The 14355-nt window shown below is 45.2% G+C and overlaps 1 protein-coding gene across 1 annotated transcript in view; it reads left to right on the top strand.

Moving 5' to 3' along the window:
• Kcnk10 (potassium two pore domain channel subfamily K member 10) overlaps window positions 1–13935 on the top strand; it is a 116916-nt gene extending 102981 nt beyond the window's left edge. The window contains exons 6-8 of the mRNA XM_090344668.1: window positions 7290–7476; window positions 11186–11328; window positions 13087–13935. Of these exons, the coding sequence (XP_090200794.1) occupies window positions 7290–7476; window positions 11186–11328; window positions 13087–13671 (915 nt within the window). The 3' untranslated portion in view covers window positions 13672–13935. The remainder of the gene's footprint in view (window positions 1–7289; window positions 7477–11185; window positions 11329–13086) is intronic.
• Window positions 13936–14355: the final 420 nt, after the last annotated feature.

Raw genomic sequence — 14355 nt, 5'->3', positions numbered from 1 at the left:
TAGAGTAAGTAAATACGTTGAGTGGCATGCAAGTATATACAAATGTTTTAATGTGTACGTATATGGTAGATTCAAGGAAAAGTCAAATAGTGCAGTTCCTTAGAAAGGCACAATCAAAGCTCAGCAAAATAAAACACTAGGAAGTAGGTACAGAAAGGGGTGCAGTGGAGCTTCCAGGACCTTAAACCACCTCTGAGACCTCATCTCTCAACCCTGTATTGCATTTGGAATCAGTTTCCAGACAAGAATGTTGTGGATGGGAGAGGGGAGCCCATTCAAGCCATAGCAGAAATTAATAAGAAGAAAACCTGTTGCCTATTAAGCCGCTGAATCTTAGAAGTTATTTCTCATAGCAGTTAATGTTAATTACTCTGCATAATACAATGAACTACTTAATACCTGGTATTTTATATGTCCAAATAAAGCACAAAATTAAGCTGTAAAAAAAGGGGGAGTGCAGTGAAGTCAAGGGAATAAAAAAGTGGAAAAAGGAAGAGAAGAGGGGAAGAATGCAGTTAAGAATCCAATGCATTTGCTGCAAAATTCAGGGAAGGAGTGAGTTGAGAAGAGATGGCTGAGAATATTGAAAAGGGTGACGCTGATGTATTATTATATCCATAGACTGCTTTGTTAAATGGCTGTTCCTCTGTGGAACTACTTAATATAAAAATCGTTAGAAAAAAACATTTATCTAAAAAGGCGGGGAGGAAGAAAGAGTTTATCATCCAGTCTATATCTAAGCATTTTTATAAGTATTGATCTGAATCTGTCTGATATTAGACTTCCTTCAAATTTTCTAACAGGCAAGACAAAAAGACCACAGAAAATGCTCGTTTTGCAATTGCCTTGATTGCTGGCCATATAGACAGACATTCTGGGCAGTCTACCAAAAGGCCCACAGATGTCTTCCGTTTGAGTTACTCATACCTGAGCACCAGGTGGGGTAGGCGGGGCGGGGGGGGGTGTGAACATATGTCAACTTGCTTCCCTCTCACACTTGGATCCTGGTTCCTGTGAACAGTCACATGACTAAGATGACCAGGAAGGACAGGCTCCTTGATCTTGCTTTATGCAAGCCTGACCTGAAATCCTCATCTCTGAAGACATGTCCATTTAGGCCTCCGGCTTCCCTAAGGGCCTTCTCATTTCCTTACCTCCTGTTAGGTGAGCATCCTCAGCCAGCAGACCCACTGTAATCTCGCCCTTCCTTTTCTTATTTCTTGGTGAATATCCACATTCTAAAGAAGGGAAGTCACCTCCCCTTCAACAGAACCTACTATACAGCAGATGGTCTGACTCCTTTGTGCCCGCTTAGCAGAATAATCTAAGCTCTTTCTCAGAGGCTTTGCGTGGTGAGCCCTGCAGAGCACTGAACTGGCCCGTCTGTTCTATGACACAGCGTGACTCAGAGCTGGAGGCTTGGCTATCCTTCTTGAGTTTGACAGAGATCCATTTGTGTATTCAGCTTTGGAGTAGGATGTTTTCAGTAGTCTCCATGGAGATCTTACTACCCCTTTCTCTCTAATGTGTGTTTAGAATGTGTCCAACCATGGAGCTTATACACGATCGTATTTTAAAAACTCAGAGTTGTTGGTGCTTTGTGGCTATCTGTGGTGAGGTTGAAACTATTAGTGATATTTCAAGAGAAATCGTTGCAGAAAGTGTGTGTAAGAAATATGTGTAGGAAAATAGAATCAGCGGTTCTCTGGGGCAGTTCCTTATTATCTTTCCATTTTGAGACATTACCCTCAGTTCAATTGTATTACCATGGTGACATGTTTGCATTTCAACAAAACCAAAGGAGACCAGAAACTAACTCCTACTCCTAGAGTTTTTATTGTAGTCTGAGTAAAATCTCCAATGTTCTGCTTAAAACAAATCACACCCCAAATATTTTTTTCAGACAAAAAAATCTGAATTGTTAATGTCAGAATTCTATGTAACCACATTAAGATGAGAGGGTTGTATTTTAGAGACAGGCAAAAAGGAAATGAGAGAAAGGCCTATGAGTCAATGGAAGTATATGTGCTCTCTAAAGTAATATTGTGGAAATAAACACAAACAGGCAGGGGACAATGCCCAGTGGTAACTGGACATGTGATCAGGCCTTTGAGGTCTTAAACCCTCCCCCCCCGCCCCCCCGGCCTGTGATCTACCCTTCTCTCTCAGTGGGGAGCTATAGGCTGATTCTCTTTGTTTATGAAGCTGGTTTGGTCGTTGGTAAAATTGCACATGCAACATGCACAGCTAAATCAACTCTCTAGTTGATGGATTCTGAGATCTTCAAAAATTCCTTCCGTCAGCACCAGTCAAGCACAAGAGAGTTTCTTGTACTGATCTTTGTATAGGAGTATGAATCACCTATCATCTGTTCTAACCAGTCACCAAAGGGGGCAAGAAGGAATGAGTCCCAAACACACATTACTTCTGTCCCAATACCACAGAGGGCTGTTTTCCCCTGGACAATGATTTTGTTAGCCTCAGGGCCCACGAGCTCTGCCACTCTACTGGATCTGGGCTCATATAACACCTTACTAATGGCCCTGCAGGCTGGTGTTTATGCCAGATTGCCTTGTGGAGGCAACAGCCCCATTCTGTAGGTGACTTTCCACATAGAGTTGGGGTGGGTGGGTAGGGAGAATCAGGGACACTCTTCTGCAGCTGCTTCTTCATATCCCAGACCTTACCTACAATTCTTTACAGTTTTGGAAAAATGAGGAAAAATAGAGAAATGAGAGAAAAAATATGCTTTCATAATTGTGAGCTGCAAGTCTGAGAGCCTAATTTGGGTTTGACCCATGAAGTGGAGAATGAGGACTCAACTTCTTCCATGACAAATGAAGCAAATTAAATGAGCTAATGTAACCAGGAGGAGACAAACATCAATAACCTCCTGAAATGAAGCTGAAATTTTCTTAGATATGAAGGAGGGAACATTGCCTTAGCAGTAAAGAGAAACACAGAATCTGGGACTGCCTCCATGTAAAGAAAAGATTTGGGTTTCCACAAGAAAAATGGCTGTTCGCTATGATTGAATTCTTACCAGACACTGCACTAAGTGCCTGTACTCATTCTTCCAAATCACCCCACAGCGATGATTCTCTAATCCCAAGAAGACACCAAGGTGCAGAGAGGCTGAGCCACTTACCCAAGGGTACTCAAGTCATGAGTGGGAGAGAAAGTTACATGGGCCAACAGAGAAGGGCCTGCAGATCCATCTCCACTTGACACATGTGGCAGTTTGGAGTTTACTCCATGGTGTAAGCTATAGTTTAAAATGTTCGATAGAGACAACTGCTTTTTTTTTTTTTAGTTTGATTGTCGGGGTAATGCAGAGAGGGGTTACAGTTACATTCATTAGGAAGTGGGTGCATTATTTCTCGCAAATACCCCTGCTCATGCTTTTGTCCTTGTTTCCCTCCCCTCACTCCTCCCATTCATCTTGTTTCCCGCCCCCTTCCCTTCCCTTTTACAAATAAACAAACATAAAAATAATATACCAGGTAACAAAGTTAGGTAACCACATGAGAGTAACCATAAGGGGGAAAAAAGAGAAAAGAAATAACATAGTACATTAAGAACAACAATCACAAAGATAAACCTCTTGTTTCCATGTCCTAGAGTTCATTTCTTTTAGACTCATCCTATATGACCTTATGTGCACAGCTTTTGAGCTATTGTGATCCTCTGCTAGGAGAGTCCTAGATGTGTATTAGTTATTACAAATGAGGGAAACCATTGAGCCTATGTTCCTTTGGGTCTGGCTTACTTCACTCAATATGATTTTTTCCAAGTCTTTCCATTTCCTTACATATGGGGCGATGTCATTCTTCTGATGGCAGCATAGAATTCCACTGTGTATAAATACCACATCATCTTGATCCATTTATCTACTGAGGGGCATCTGGGTTGGTTTCATGTCTTAGCTATGGTAAATAATGCTTCAGTGAACATGGTGCTAGTAGGTTTAGTTTGCCCTTGTTTCTGGGCATTTGAATAAGTGCCAAGGAGTGGGATTGCTGGGTCATAGGGAAGTTCTATGTTTAGTTTTTTTGAGGAACCGCCATACTGCTTTCCAGAGTGGCTGAATGAGGAAGCAACTGTTTTTTGTCCTTGTCTATAGGGTAGCAAAAAACGAGATTCCAGAATCACAAGAATTACTAAAACCTTATGCTTATACCTCTTCTTTCTATAACCAAATATGAGTATCCACCCACACCTAAACACACACACACACATACACACCTACACACATGCCAAATAACTTATTACACTCCTAAAATACCCCATCTCCCCAAATAATTTAATACCACAGGCATTTTGTGGGTGTTCTTTGGGGGTCTAGGGAGGGCAGTGATGGGAGGAGAAACGTTTTTCTGACTGAGAAACTCTCCAGAAAACTTGTAATGAAGACATTGCTCTGATTTGTGATGCCTTAATCTTCTACCAAACCCATGCCTGCTCTTCACCACCTCCCTTCTGCCCATGTCAGGAAACTTGGGAAGATCTCCAGCTCTCTGCATGTTTCTGTGGCCTTCCTTTGCCAGTCTTCCAACTTCAACCTCCACTAGATTACAGTAGCATTCACATCCTGTTCCATGACTTACCACGCAGCTCACAGACATTTAGTTCGCTTTAATTTCATTATGCATTTGAGGAGGACCCTGGGCGGGGTGCAGGGGGGGGGGTGGGAGATGATGTTTCGATTGCCAGTAATTGGATTAACTTAAAAGATCCAAAGTCAGGTTTCCATGTGGGCCTTGAACCTCTCATGCATGTCTACAAGCCAGATAGGCTAATAAGTTCTTGAATTCTCAGAGGGTCTTAGCTCCTTCACAACATCCGCCTGTAATTCCCAGCATGGAAACTCAAGAGTAGCACAAAATATTCTGTATAGTGTTCAGGCAATTCCTCTTCTTTGTGCATGGAAAAAAAAAGAAATGCTATTTTTTAATATACAGTTTCAATAATACACACTGATTGTGGCTTTTCTGAGGACAGGAGGAGGGGATAATCAGATCATGTTATTTTCCTCCTTCCTCCACCTTCCTCCCCCCACCCCCTCTCTCATCTCTTTCCATTCCTGGGGCTTGGACTCAGAGCCTGAGCACTGTCCTTGGGCTTTCTCAAGGCTAGAGCTCTACTACTTGAGCCACAGCCACACTTCCAGCTTTTTCTATGTATGTGGGTAATGGAACCCGGGTCTCTGTGCAAGCACTCTACCACTAGGCCACACTCCTGGCCCTCCTTCCCATCTTTCAAGGAAGTTAGAGAAGTGACTCATTTTTTTTGTTATTGTTATTTTTTAATTTCTTTTTAGATTTCCTGGACAGAACCTCCAGTGGTGATGGTTTATTCTCAGCCATCCTTTCCAGAAGGGATACAGGTGTAGATTACTTTTCAGTAAAAGTGAATCTGGTGTCTTCTGTTGTAGGTAGAAAAGTGCAGCGATTTTGAGCTGGTGAAGAGATGAATAAGCTGGAAAGCTGTTTTCATCAATTACACACTGGACAGAGAGTTAATTACGTCAGAATCCTGATCTCGGCTGTGCCCCTTATTAGCAGCATCATTTTATGACTGTCCCTCAGCTCCTCTTGGTTTCTGTTTTGCATCCGTAAGATGAAGTAGATGAAGACAAAGTCCTCTGTGCTCAAGGCAGCATGTAGGAAGCTGCTGGTGTGGTTCAGGGCTCCTCCCTGAGAGCCCCAAATGCAGCGTGCTTTTCTTTATTGACTCATTTTTGAGGCTTTTTTTCCCCCTCGTTTTTCATTTTGTTTTCTTAAGAAGTTGTACAAAGAGATTTTAATTCAGCATGTCAATTTATGAGTACAAAGCATCCTGACCAATGTCACCCTTTCCATTATCCCCCCATTTCTCCCAACCTCACCCGTCCTCTTCAATTTACCTACTTCCATTTTCCCATGACTCCACTGAATATTAGGACCGTATTCTCCCACCATTCTCCTCTCCTTGTCTGCCCCTGCCCCCACCAGGCCCCCCAATAAATGTTCCAGCTTCCTGGTATTCATTTTTGGTAACTGAGTTAGTTGCTCAAAGGAGTTCCGCCGTTGGAGCCCACCACCCCAGCATATACCACGCACTCGTTCATTTGGTTGCCTCGGGTCTGCGGCCCCGTGGATGTGTGCACGTACACTTCCATGTAGCTGCATTTCCCCCATGCTATCCATTCTCCTGCAAATGACACTTTGGCCCCAGATCCATGGAAGGTCATATAACCAGGCCATGTCTTCAGGCGTACATAATGCACAAGTACTTTTCAGAGATGTACGCCAGGATACCATACCAGAGGATGCAGACCTCTAGAACTGGGGCTGCTGAGAGGCAATGCAGAGCTGTCTTCCCAGTCGCCTTCCCAGAGATACTCCCTGTCCACCCTTTCCCCTACCGGAACAGCTCCTTTGCCACCAAATCAATCCAGTTTCCACTGTCAGTCCACTGCTTGCTCCCTTAGAAGCTGGCAGTAGATAAAGCTCCCATTTGCCCTTTTAGACAGTGATCCTGTCATTTTTGACTTCTCACCTCTCAGGTGGATAGTACAGTGGCAAACCTGATCGTGAAAGCACTATGTGGTTTTGAAACAAACGTATGCCATAAATTACAGCCTCTACGAGGGGGAGGTGGGTGTCGAGGCACAGTCAAGTGTTGGGGCTAGAGTCTGTCACCAATGAGGCTGGGGCCGCTCTGCTTTAATTTCACTTTGGTCTGCTAAAGGTTTCTTGGTAGAATGTGCTAGTATTCACACTACTTAAAGCCAACCAAATCATTGCTTCCCTGCCCCTCCCACAAAAATTTTTTTGCAATTTTTAATGAAAGTTAGATTCAAATCTATTGCTATAAGTATAGAAAGAGTCCAAAAGTCCCCTAGAGATCCCCCCCCACAATGGAGAGTTAGTAACACATGGATATTTGAAGCAAGCCCTTCTTGGGAAATATATTTGTATTAAGGAAAAAGTTAGAACTACTATTTCATTCTAACTCTTGAAACCAAGAAAGGGATATTTGAAGCATAAATTAAGCAGTGTTTCTTGACCTGGTGTCCATGAATAGGCTTCAACTACTGAGGCCTGAGTATCTTCCTAGTCCTTCTAGAAACTTCTATATGTGCATTTCTCTAGGAAAGATCCTGCAGTCTTCCCCGGATTTTCCCAAAGCAACGATTGGAGAAATGTTCAAATCCAGTGACATGCCTTCCTTTTTCTCTGTACACCTAAACCAGGGGACTGTGCTGACTGACTTACCTGTCAACTTTTCTTCTTTGCTCTTCCTAGAAAAAGCAAGTGAGCCAGACCAAGATCCGGGTCATCTCAACCATCCTGTTCATCTTGGCGGGCTGCGTGCTATTTGTGACCATCCCTGCTGTTGTTTTTAAATACATCGAGGGGTGGACGGCCTTGGAGTCTATTTATTTTGTGGTGGTCACTCTGACCACCGTGGGGTTTGGTGATTTCGTAGCAGGTAAGCATTCTGGGCATGCCTGTTGTGGGGGAGGGGGTCAGTGGAAGGTGGGGGATCATTTGTGTGTGATGCTTTCCCAAATCATGATAACTGACATTTGCAGGAAATTTTTGCAAGCGAAAAATGGGCGCTGTGCACGGGTGCCTTTGGAGCCCCGAATCTTGTGTGGTGTGAAATAGAAGCAGGGCATTTCCCTACCATGAAAAAAGGCAGCTGGCCCCTTCCGCCTCAGGCTGCCCTTATCATTGCCTGAATGAATGCCAGGGTAGAATGGACTTCTCATTGAATCCTGGACTCCATCCTTATCAAGGGCTAAAAGCTGTGAATAGAGCTTTTGCTTTTGAATTTGCCAAAGGCAAATAGGTTGCGAGGAGGAGGCTAATGTGGAAGTAGGCCTGCAGGGACCTGCTTAGGGGAAGCTTCCTGAGGCCGAGTCGAGAGCCACTGACCCTGCAGTCATCTTGGGTTGGCCTGTGGGCAAGAGTTAGGACTTGGGGTGACTCCTGGGGGATGAGTGGCACTCACAGTGAGTGAGGTGGGATGGAGTCTGCAGGAATGTACAGAGAAGCTCCAGTTTTCATTGTTTTTTTCAGGTTTCTCAAGGCACAAGGAGGTTGAAAATAATATGGCATTTGGCTTCATTCATGTACCAATTTCCCAAAGTATGGCAGAAAGGCAGGAATAAAAAGCCATCCTGATTCTTCCCTATAGCGCTAGTACACATGTTCTGATAATTGATCACCTTCTACTTTAGTGAGCATTTTGACCAGAGAATTCTATTATAAGTTTGAAATATTTGCTCTGTGTGTGTGTGTGTGTGTGTGTGTGTGTGTGTGTGTGTGTGTGTGTGTGTGTGTGTGTGTGTGTGTGTGTGTGCAGGCTGAGGTCCCAGGAAGACTCCTCCCTGTTTGGTATGTGGTCTCCCAAGGGTGCCTTGGTTTGCCCCTGGGGACAGTGTGTATAAGGAGGAGAGGGATCTGTCTAGTCTTTAGGAAATCTGGTAAAAGTGGAAAATTCTGGAAGGAATGTTAGAAGATCAATGGATCACCGGGAGAGTGTGTATTTCTTTGTTAATTCTGTAACAAGTTAGTGGTTTGGTAATTATTCCTATTGGGCAGAGGAAGACTGGGGAGCCTATGGTAAAGAAATAGTAGAGTTTTATCCCTTGCCCTTTTATAGACAAATGACAAAGAATTTCCCAGTCAAAGCGATTAAAAATGGCTTACAGCTGGGTGTGGTGATGCCACTCTTGCAGTCTTGAGAGGCAGAGGCAGGAGCATACCAAATTTCAAGTTAGCCTAGTAGCCTTGGCTACATAGAAAGAACTTGTCTCAAATTAAAAACTAAATAAAAGAAATGAGAGTTTACTGGACAGCAGGACCCTGGAACCCTGCCAGTATTTTCTTGTGCACAATACTTAGCCATTGCTGTCAAGTCAGAGACCTCACATACTGGAGAGAAGCCAGAGGAACTGAGAGAAGTTAGAGCAACAATAGTAGACATTTTTTTTAGCCTAAACATGGGAAAACTTTGTCAAGATTCTAATCTGAGTTAAATACAGGTATGGGCAGAGGGGATTTAGAACCATTTCACACACACATCCTAAGATACTCAAATCTCTTAGAGAAAATGGCAGTTTATTTCTTCACATCATCTGTGAACGTCCTTTAGTGTACTTTAAAAGTCACCTGTAGATTACTTGTAAGGTAGGCACACTGAAAATAGTCATTTCATACCCTATTTTTAAAGGGAACGATGAAAATAAACGTCTGTACATGTTTTGTATAGATGCAGTATTTTTTTTCCCTTGAATCTTTCTGATTCATCTTCAGTTGAGCCCACAGGTGTAGAACCAAGGGAAGATTGTCTGGCCATTAAAGCAAGATCCACAGCCAGGAGGAGGTGATGGTCTTTACCATCTGACAGGGCATCGACTTCTACTAGGAATACAATTGGGGTATCAGTCAGATAGACTTGGTTGCTGCTGTGTTTTACAGCTGATCCATTTGGCGACAGCCTAACAACATCTGAGCTTTTTGCAGGTCTGACTAAAGGGTGCACAGCTTCCATTTCCAGCACAGCCCTTGCTGAAAAGCATTCAGAAGGATGTCTACTGAATTGTTCACTAGTGCCCTCAGGTGGCAGCCTCAGTTAATTACTTAATCCAGAGAACGGAACAGAGAAGTAGCTTTTTTTTAGCCTTGCACAAAACAAAACAGATCTCGAAAAACAAGTGAATGTTACAGGAATTCAAATTATATTCCGGAGAGAGCTTGGGGAGAAAGTTGCCTGTGGGGCTATATATATGTATATATATATATTCACTTTACGAAGTAGCTGTCAAGACCTCAAGAGTTGTGCTGCAAAGTGGGCATGGGTATCTTAGGGACGATCCACAGGTCCCAGGGCCTGTCCAGGTGGCTTTTCAAGGGATGATAGATGCTGTCAAGGCTCAATCTTGCTTCAATAGTGCCTGTTATGGTCTAGCAACCAGTCATCCTCTAATACTGTAATGGTTTAGTACTGGTCCTCTCAGAAATGGACCTGCCTGCTTTGCTGGGTGGCAGTATCTCATGGAGCCAAGACAGGGCAGATTCACTATGTTTCTGAGTTCCTTCTCTTTTGGGGGGAGGGTGGGCTGGGCTTGGTGCCTGTCTATTTTGCTTAGCTGCCCTCTGCTGTGCTTGCACGAAGGCTTCAATAAATAGGCTAATTATTCAGAGTGAACGACTAGCCTTTTCCAGGCAACAGCTAGTCAATACCATTAGGCAACTGACCAATTTGATTTGATGGATTTTTTAAAACGTAATCCTTTTTTTTTAATAATATAAAGGGATTAGAACAGTTGGGCTCCAAGGTCCCTTTAAAGTCTAGGTTATAGTGATTCTAATTATGTGGCCTAATTAACCTTCAGAATTAGCTTGGTGTAGACATCATCCCTCATTAGCATTACATCACTATTTCATGGCTCAGAGCCTGTGTCATGCCATTATGCCTAAATTTACTTTTGTGCACCCCATCGTTTCTTGGTACCTGTGACCTTCTTGTGACCTTCAAATCGAATTGGTCTGGAGAGTTCCAGAGCATTTGGGAGGGTTTAGAGATACTTTTGAATTTTAGTCAAGTATAGAAAGTTCAAGAAAGAAACAATGACGGCTAAGCCTGACCTGAGGCACACGCGTGAGATGGGTCAAGGCGATCACTGATAATTGTTCTCTTAGAGCTATTCGAGGTAGTGGTCAAGAATCAGGGCAGTAGAATCACAGGCCTGGCTCCTTTAGGAAAGAGGCACATCTTTCTCTTGTCACCCATCCCTCACTACATCTGATATTGTGGTGCAAGTCTTATGGCTGACTGTCGGGATAATGAAGTAACATCTCCATTGCATGGACCAGCATATCACATATTTGCTCTGTTAAGGACACTTGCAAGGCCATCTAAAAACAACATGTGGGGCCAGGTACTGGTGGCCACTCAGGAGGCTGAGACTTGAGGATTGTAGTTCCAAGCTAGTGCAGACAGAAAAGTCCATGAGACTCCTGCCTCTAATTAACCAGGAAAAGGCGAGAAGTGGAACTGCAGCTCAAGTGGTTAGAGCAGCAACCAGCCTTAAGCAAAATAGCTAAGGGACACTATACACCCAGGCCCCGAGTTCAAGGCCCAGTACTGGAACACACAGGCTCAAAAAATCATGTTTGGTTCTTTTTAGGGGGAAATGCTGGCATCAATTACCGGGAATGGTACAAGCCTCTGGTGTGGTTCTGGATCCTTGTTGGCCTGGCTTACTTTGCGGCTGTTCTCAGTATGATTGGAGACTGGCTACGGGTTCTCTCCAAAAAGACAAAAGAAGAGGTAGGACTCGCTCCAGTCTCTGTGGCTGCCCCTAACTTCTGATTGACTCATGTTAAATCTTGCCTGTCGGTTCTCTGTACTGGCATGTTTCTGACTCAGTGCAAATATGGTGCTCATAAAGCTTCTTTCTTTTCAGTCTTTATCTCAAGCCAAATTGAGTGGAATAGACATTTTTTTTGTTGTTGTTGGCCAGAATCTTTGTTTGGCAGGTGGGAAAAATATAGTTATTGACTTACTAACCCTCATTCTCTAGGAAGACTAGTAAATAACTGTTTTTTTTTTATAAAAGTAAATGAAAGAAAATAAAACTAGCAAGACAGACTGTGCAAATACCCGGGAAGCTTAGCAAGTGTCCAAGGGAAGTTGGCTGAATTTTCCAAGGCCCAGGGTCTGTCTGAGGATACAGCAGAATACCAGGATTCTTGCTAAATATGAGAGTGAAGCCTTGAAATATTAGTGAGCCATGGAGATATGGGCTCAAGGGGCCCCTTCCACCTGTGTCATCTATGTGTCCCCCTGCCTGAAAGAGCCTCAGAGACAAAGGTGGTCCCGTGGCCAAGGACGAATAGTCTATACTCCTCACACGAGCATCCACACAAAGTTGAAAAAGGAAGACCTAGAAGGGAAGATAGATTTTTGTGACTTAGAAGACTCTCATGTCATTCTTGTAGCAAGAAAGGAAAAGAAGGAGTTAAATAAAAGAAAGTGAGAAGAAAAACCTAAGAGACCAAGAGTAGAACAGGGTGCTTTAAGGACAGTCCTTCACTTGTCAATATAAAGGACCAGGAAAAAGTTACTGAAGGATAGTTTCCTGCCTTTTTCCCTAGGTCCATGTGTTAATTTTCCTGCTGTACCTCAGCAATGCAAATATTGTTCCTCTAAATGTCAACTGACTTGCTGAAGCTTCAGCTGTGACAAGAGTGAAGGGAACAACATAAAATATGGACTTCTTAGAATTCCAAAGTTCCAGTCTCTCCTTTCTAGAGGGGAGCAGGGGCCGTGGACTGACTGGCCTGTTGAATAAAAGCCAAGATATTTAGTGCACATCCTCAGGCTACATAGTTTGATTTTTAAAAAGATACATGGGGTGAGCCCCATGACTTTCCTGCAACCTGACCAAGGAAATGGTACCAGGTGCCTTGAAAGAGCCTTCAATCAGGACAGGCCCCATAGCACACAGACATAGATACACCGCCTGGATATAGGGGAAACCAACTGCCTCAGTTTACCCAGCTCTTGTGGTTTAAGTCCAGCATGGAATTGGAGCAGGTTGGTCCTGCTTCCCATAACAGCCACATTGAGGGGCGGGAGAGGATAAAGGACTTACGGAAAGCCCCCTTCCTAACCAGGACTGAGCTAGCTGTGTGTTTTTTATCTTCATAACAGTGGAAACCCTATGAACTAGATATGATGAACCCCATTTCTGTGGGATGAAAGAGGCCCAGTGTTCAACCCACCCACTGATCTCTCCTCCCAGCTGCCATCCACCTTTCATTCAGCCACCACCTCCCTGCCTCGGGCACCTGCTTCCTCCAGCCACGTCTGTCCTTAGCCACTTCCACACGGGGCCATTTATTTATTTGAGTGTCAAGAAGACCCAGGACCCCAGCAGTAGTGTTTTTTTACACCTTTTCCTGAACGCCATTTCTTAAGTGTCCCCCAAAGCCCACCTCCCCTTGGGGTGGTGGTGTGTGTGTGTGCGCGCGCGCGTGGAGGAATCTCCTCAGTGGTGTTGTGGCTCTTCCTTCTCTTGGCCAGGTCGGGGAGATCAAGGCCCACGCCGCCGAGTGGAAGGCCAACGTGACGGCTGAGTTCCGCGAGACCCGGAGACGGCTGAGCGTGGAGATCCACGACAAGCTGCAGCGGGCCGCCACCATCCGCAGCATGGAGCGCCGCCGGCTGGGCCTGGACCAGCGCGCGCACTCGCTCGACATGCTGTCCCCAGAGAAGCGCTCCGTCTTCGCCGCCCTGGACGCGGGCCGCTTCAAGGCCTCCTCCCAGGAGAGCATCAACAATCGCCCCAACAACCTGCGCCTCAAGGGGTCCGAGCCGCTCAGCAAGCACGGCCAGGGCGCCTCCGAGGACAACATCATCAACAAGCTGGGCTCCACCGCCAGGCTCACCAAGAGGAAGAACAAGGAGCCCAGAAAGGCCCTGCCCGACGACGTCCGCCACGTCGGCCAGACCTTCCGGAACTGTTCCCTGGACCGGGACAAGCAGGAGGCCCAGGCCGAGAGGGTGGGCCTGTCCCAGGGCCTCCCGCCGCCCGCCGGGCTGGAGAACGGGACCGTTCCCCAAGACCAGGAGCTGGAGAACCACGCGCTCCTGCCCGCCACGCACTGAACGCCCGGCCCGCGCTCGGCCTGTGCGCGCCTCTTGTTGGGTTTTGTTTTGGGGTTTTTTTTTTTTGTCTTTTGTCTTTCTTCCTTTTTTTTTTTTAATTATTCACACTGAGACACGTGCCTTAAATAAGACTTCTTGTTAGTCCAAAACTACATAGCATTGAAGAATTCTATTTCCACTGTGCCATATAAACGACGGAGGGATTGCTCTGCCAAAATGAATGCCAGGACAGGAGCTTCCTTTTCAGATGGCGCCTGCGGGACAGGGGAGTGGGGGGGGGGGGTGGTCACTACATAAGTAGGTTTTAGGGCAGGACACGGGAAGGGAACTTTCCAGAGCCACGCTGTCCCTCTGGCAAGAGAGCCAGCCTGGAATGACATGCAGATAAAGGGCGGCCATTCCTTAAGACTCGCCTCTGAGAGGAACAGGTGTGTATATGTGCGTGTGTGTGTGTGTGCGCGCGTGTGTGTGTTTAAATGGGAGTCGTGTTGTCCGTACCTACTGTGTGTGGTGAGTCACACACAGTGGGCAGCCAGGCTGATTGGGGTGAACTGGGAGCCGTAGGTGACCACTGACACGGTGGCATGTGCTGTGAGCTTGAATGTTGATACCAACCTTTCAGTGCACAGGATCTGACTCTTTCTGAGAGAACTCCAAATTGAATGTCCGTGGGACCCAGTAAGG

This window comes from Megascapheus bottae, chromosome 14, assembly GCF_031878675.1.
Source record: "Megascapheus bottae isolate mThoBot1 chromosome 14, mThoBot2.hap1, whole genome shotgun sequence".
Classification (NCBI taxonomy): Eukaryota; Metazoa; Chordata; class Mammalia; order Rodentia; family Geomyidae; genus Megascapheus; species Megascapheus bottae.
This window is presented reverse-complemented; position numbering and strand designations above follow the sequence as displayed.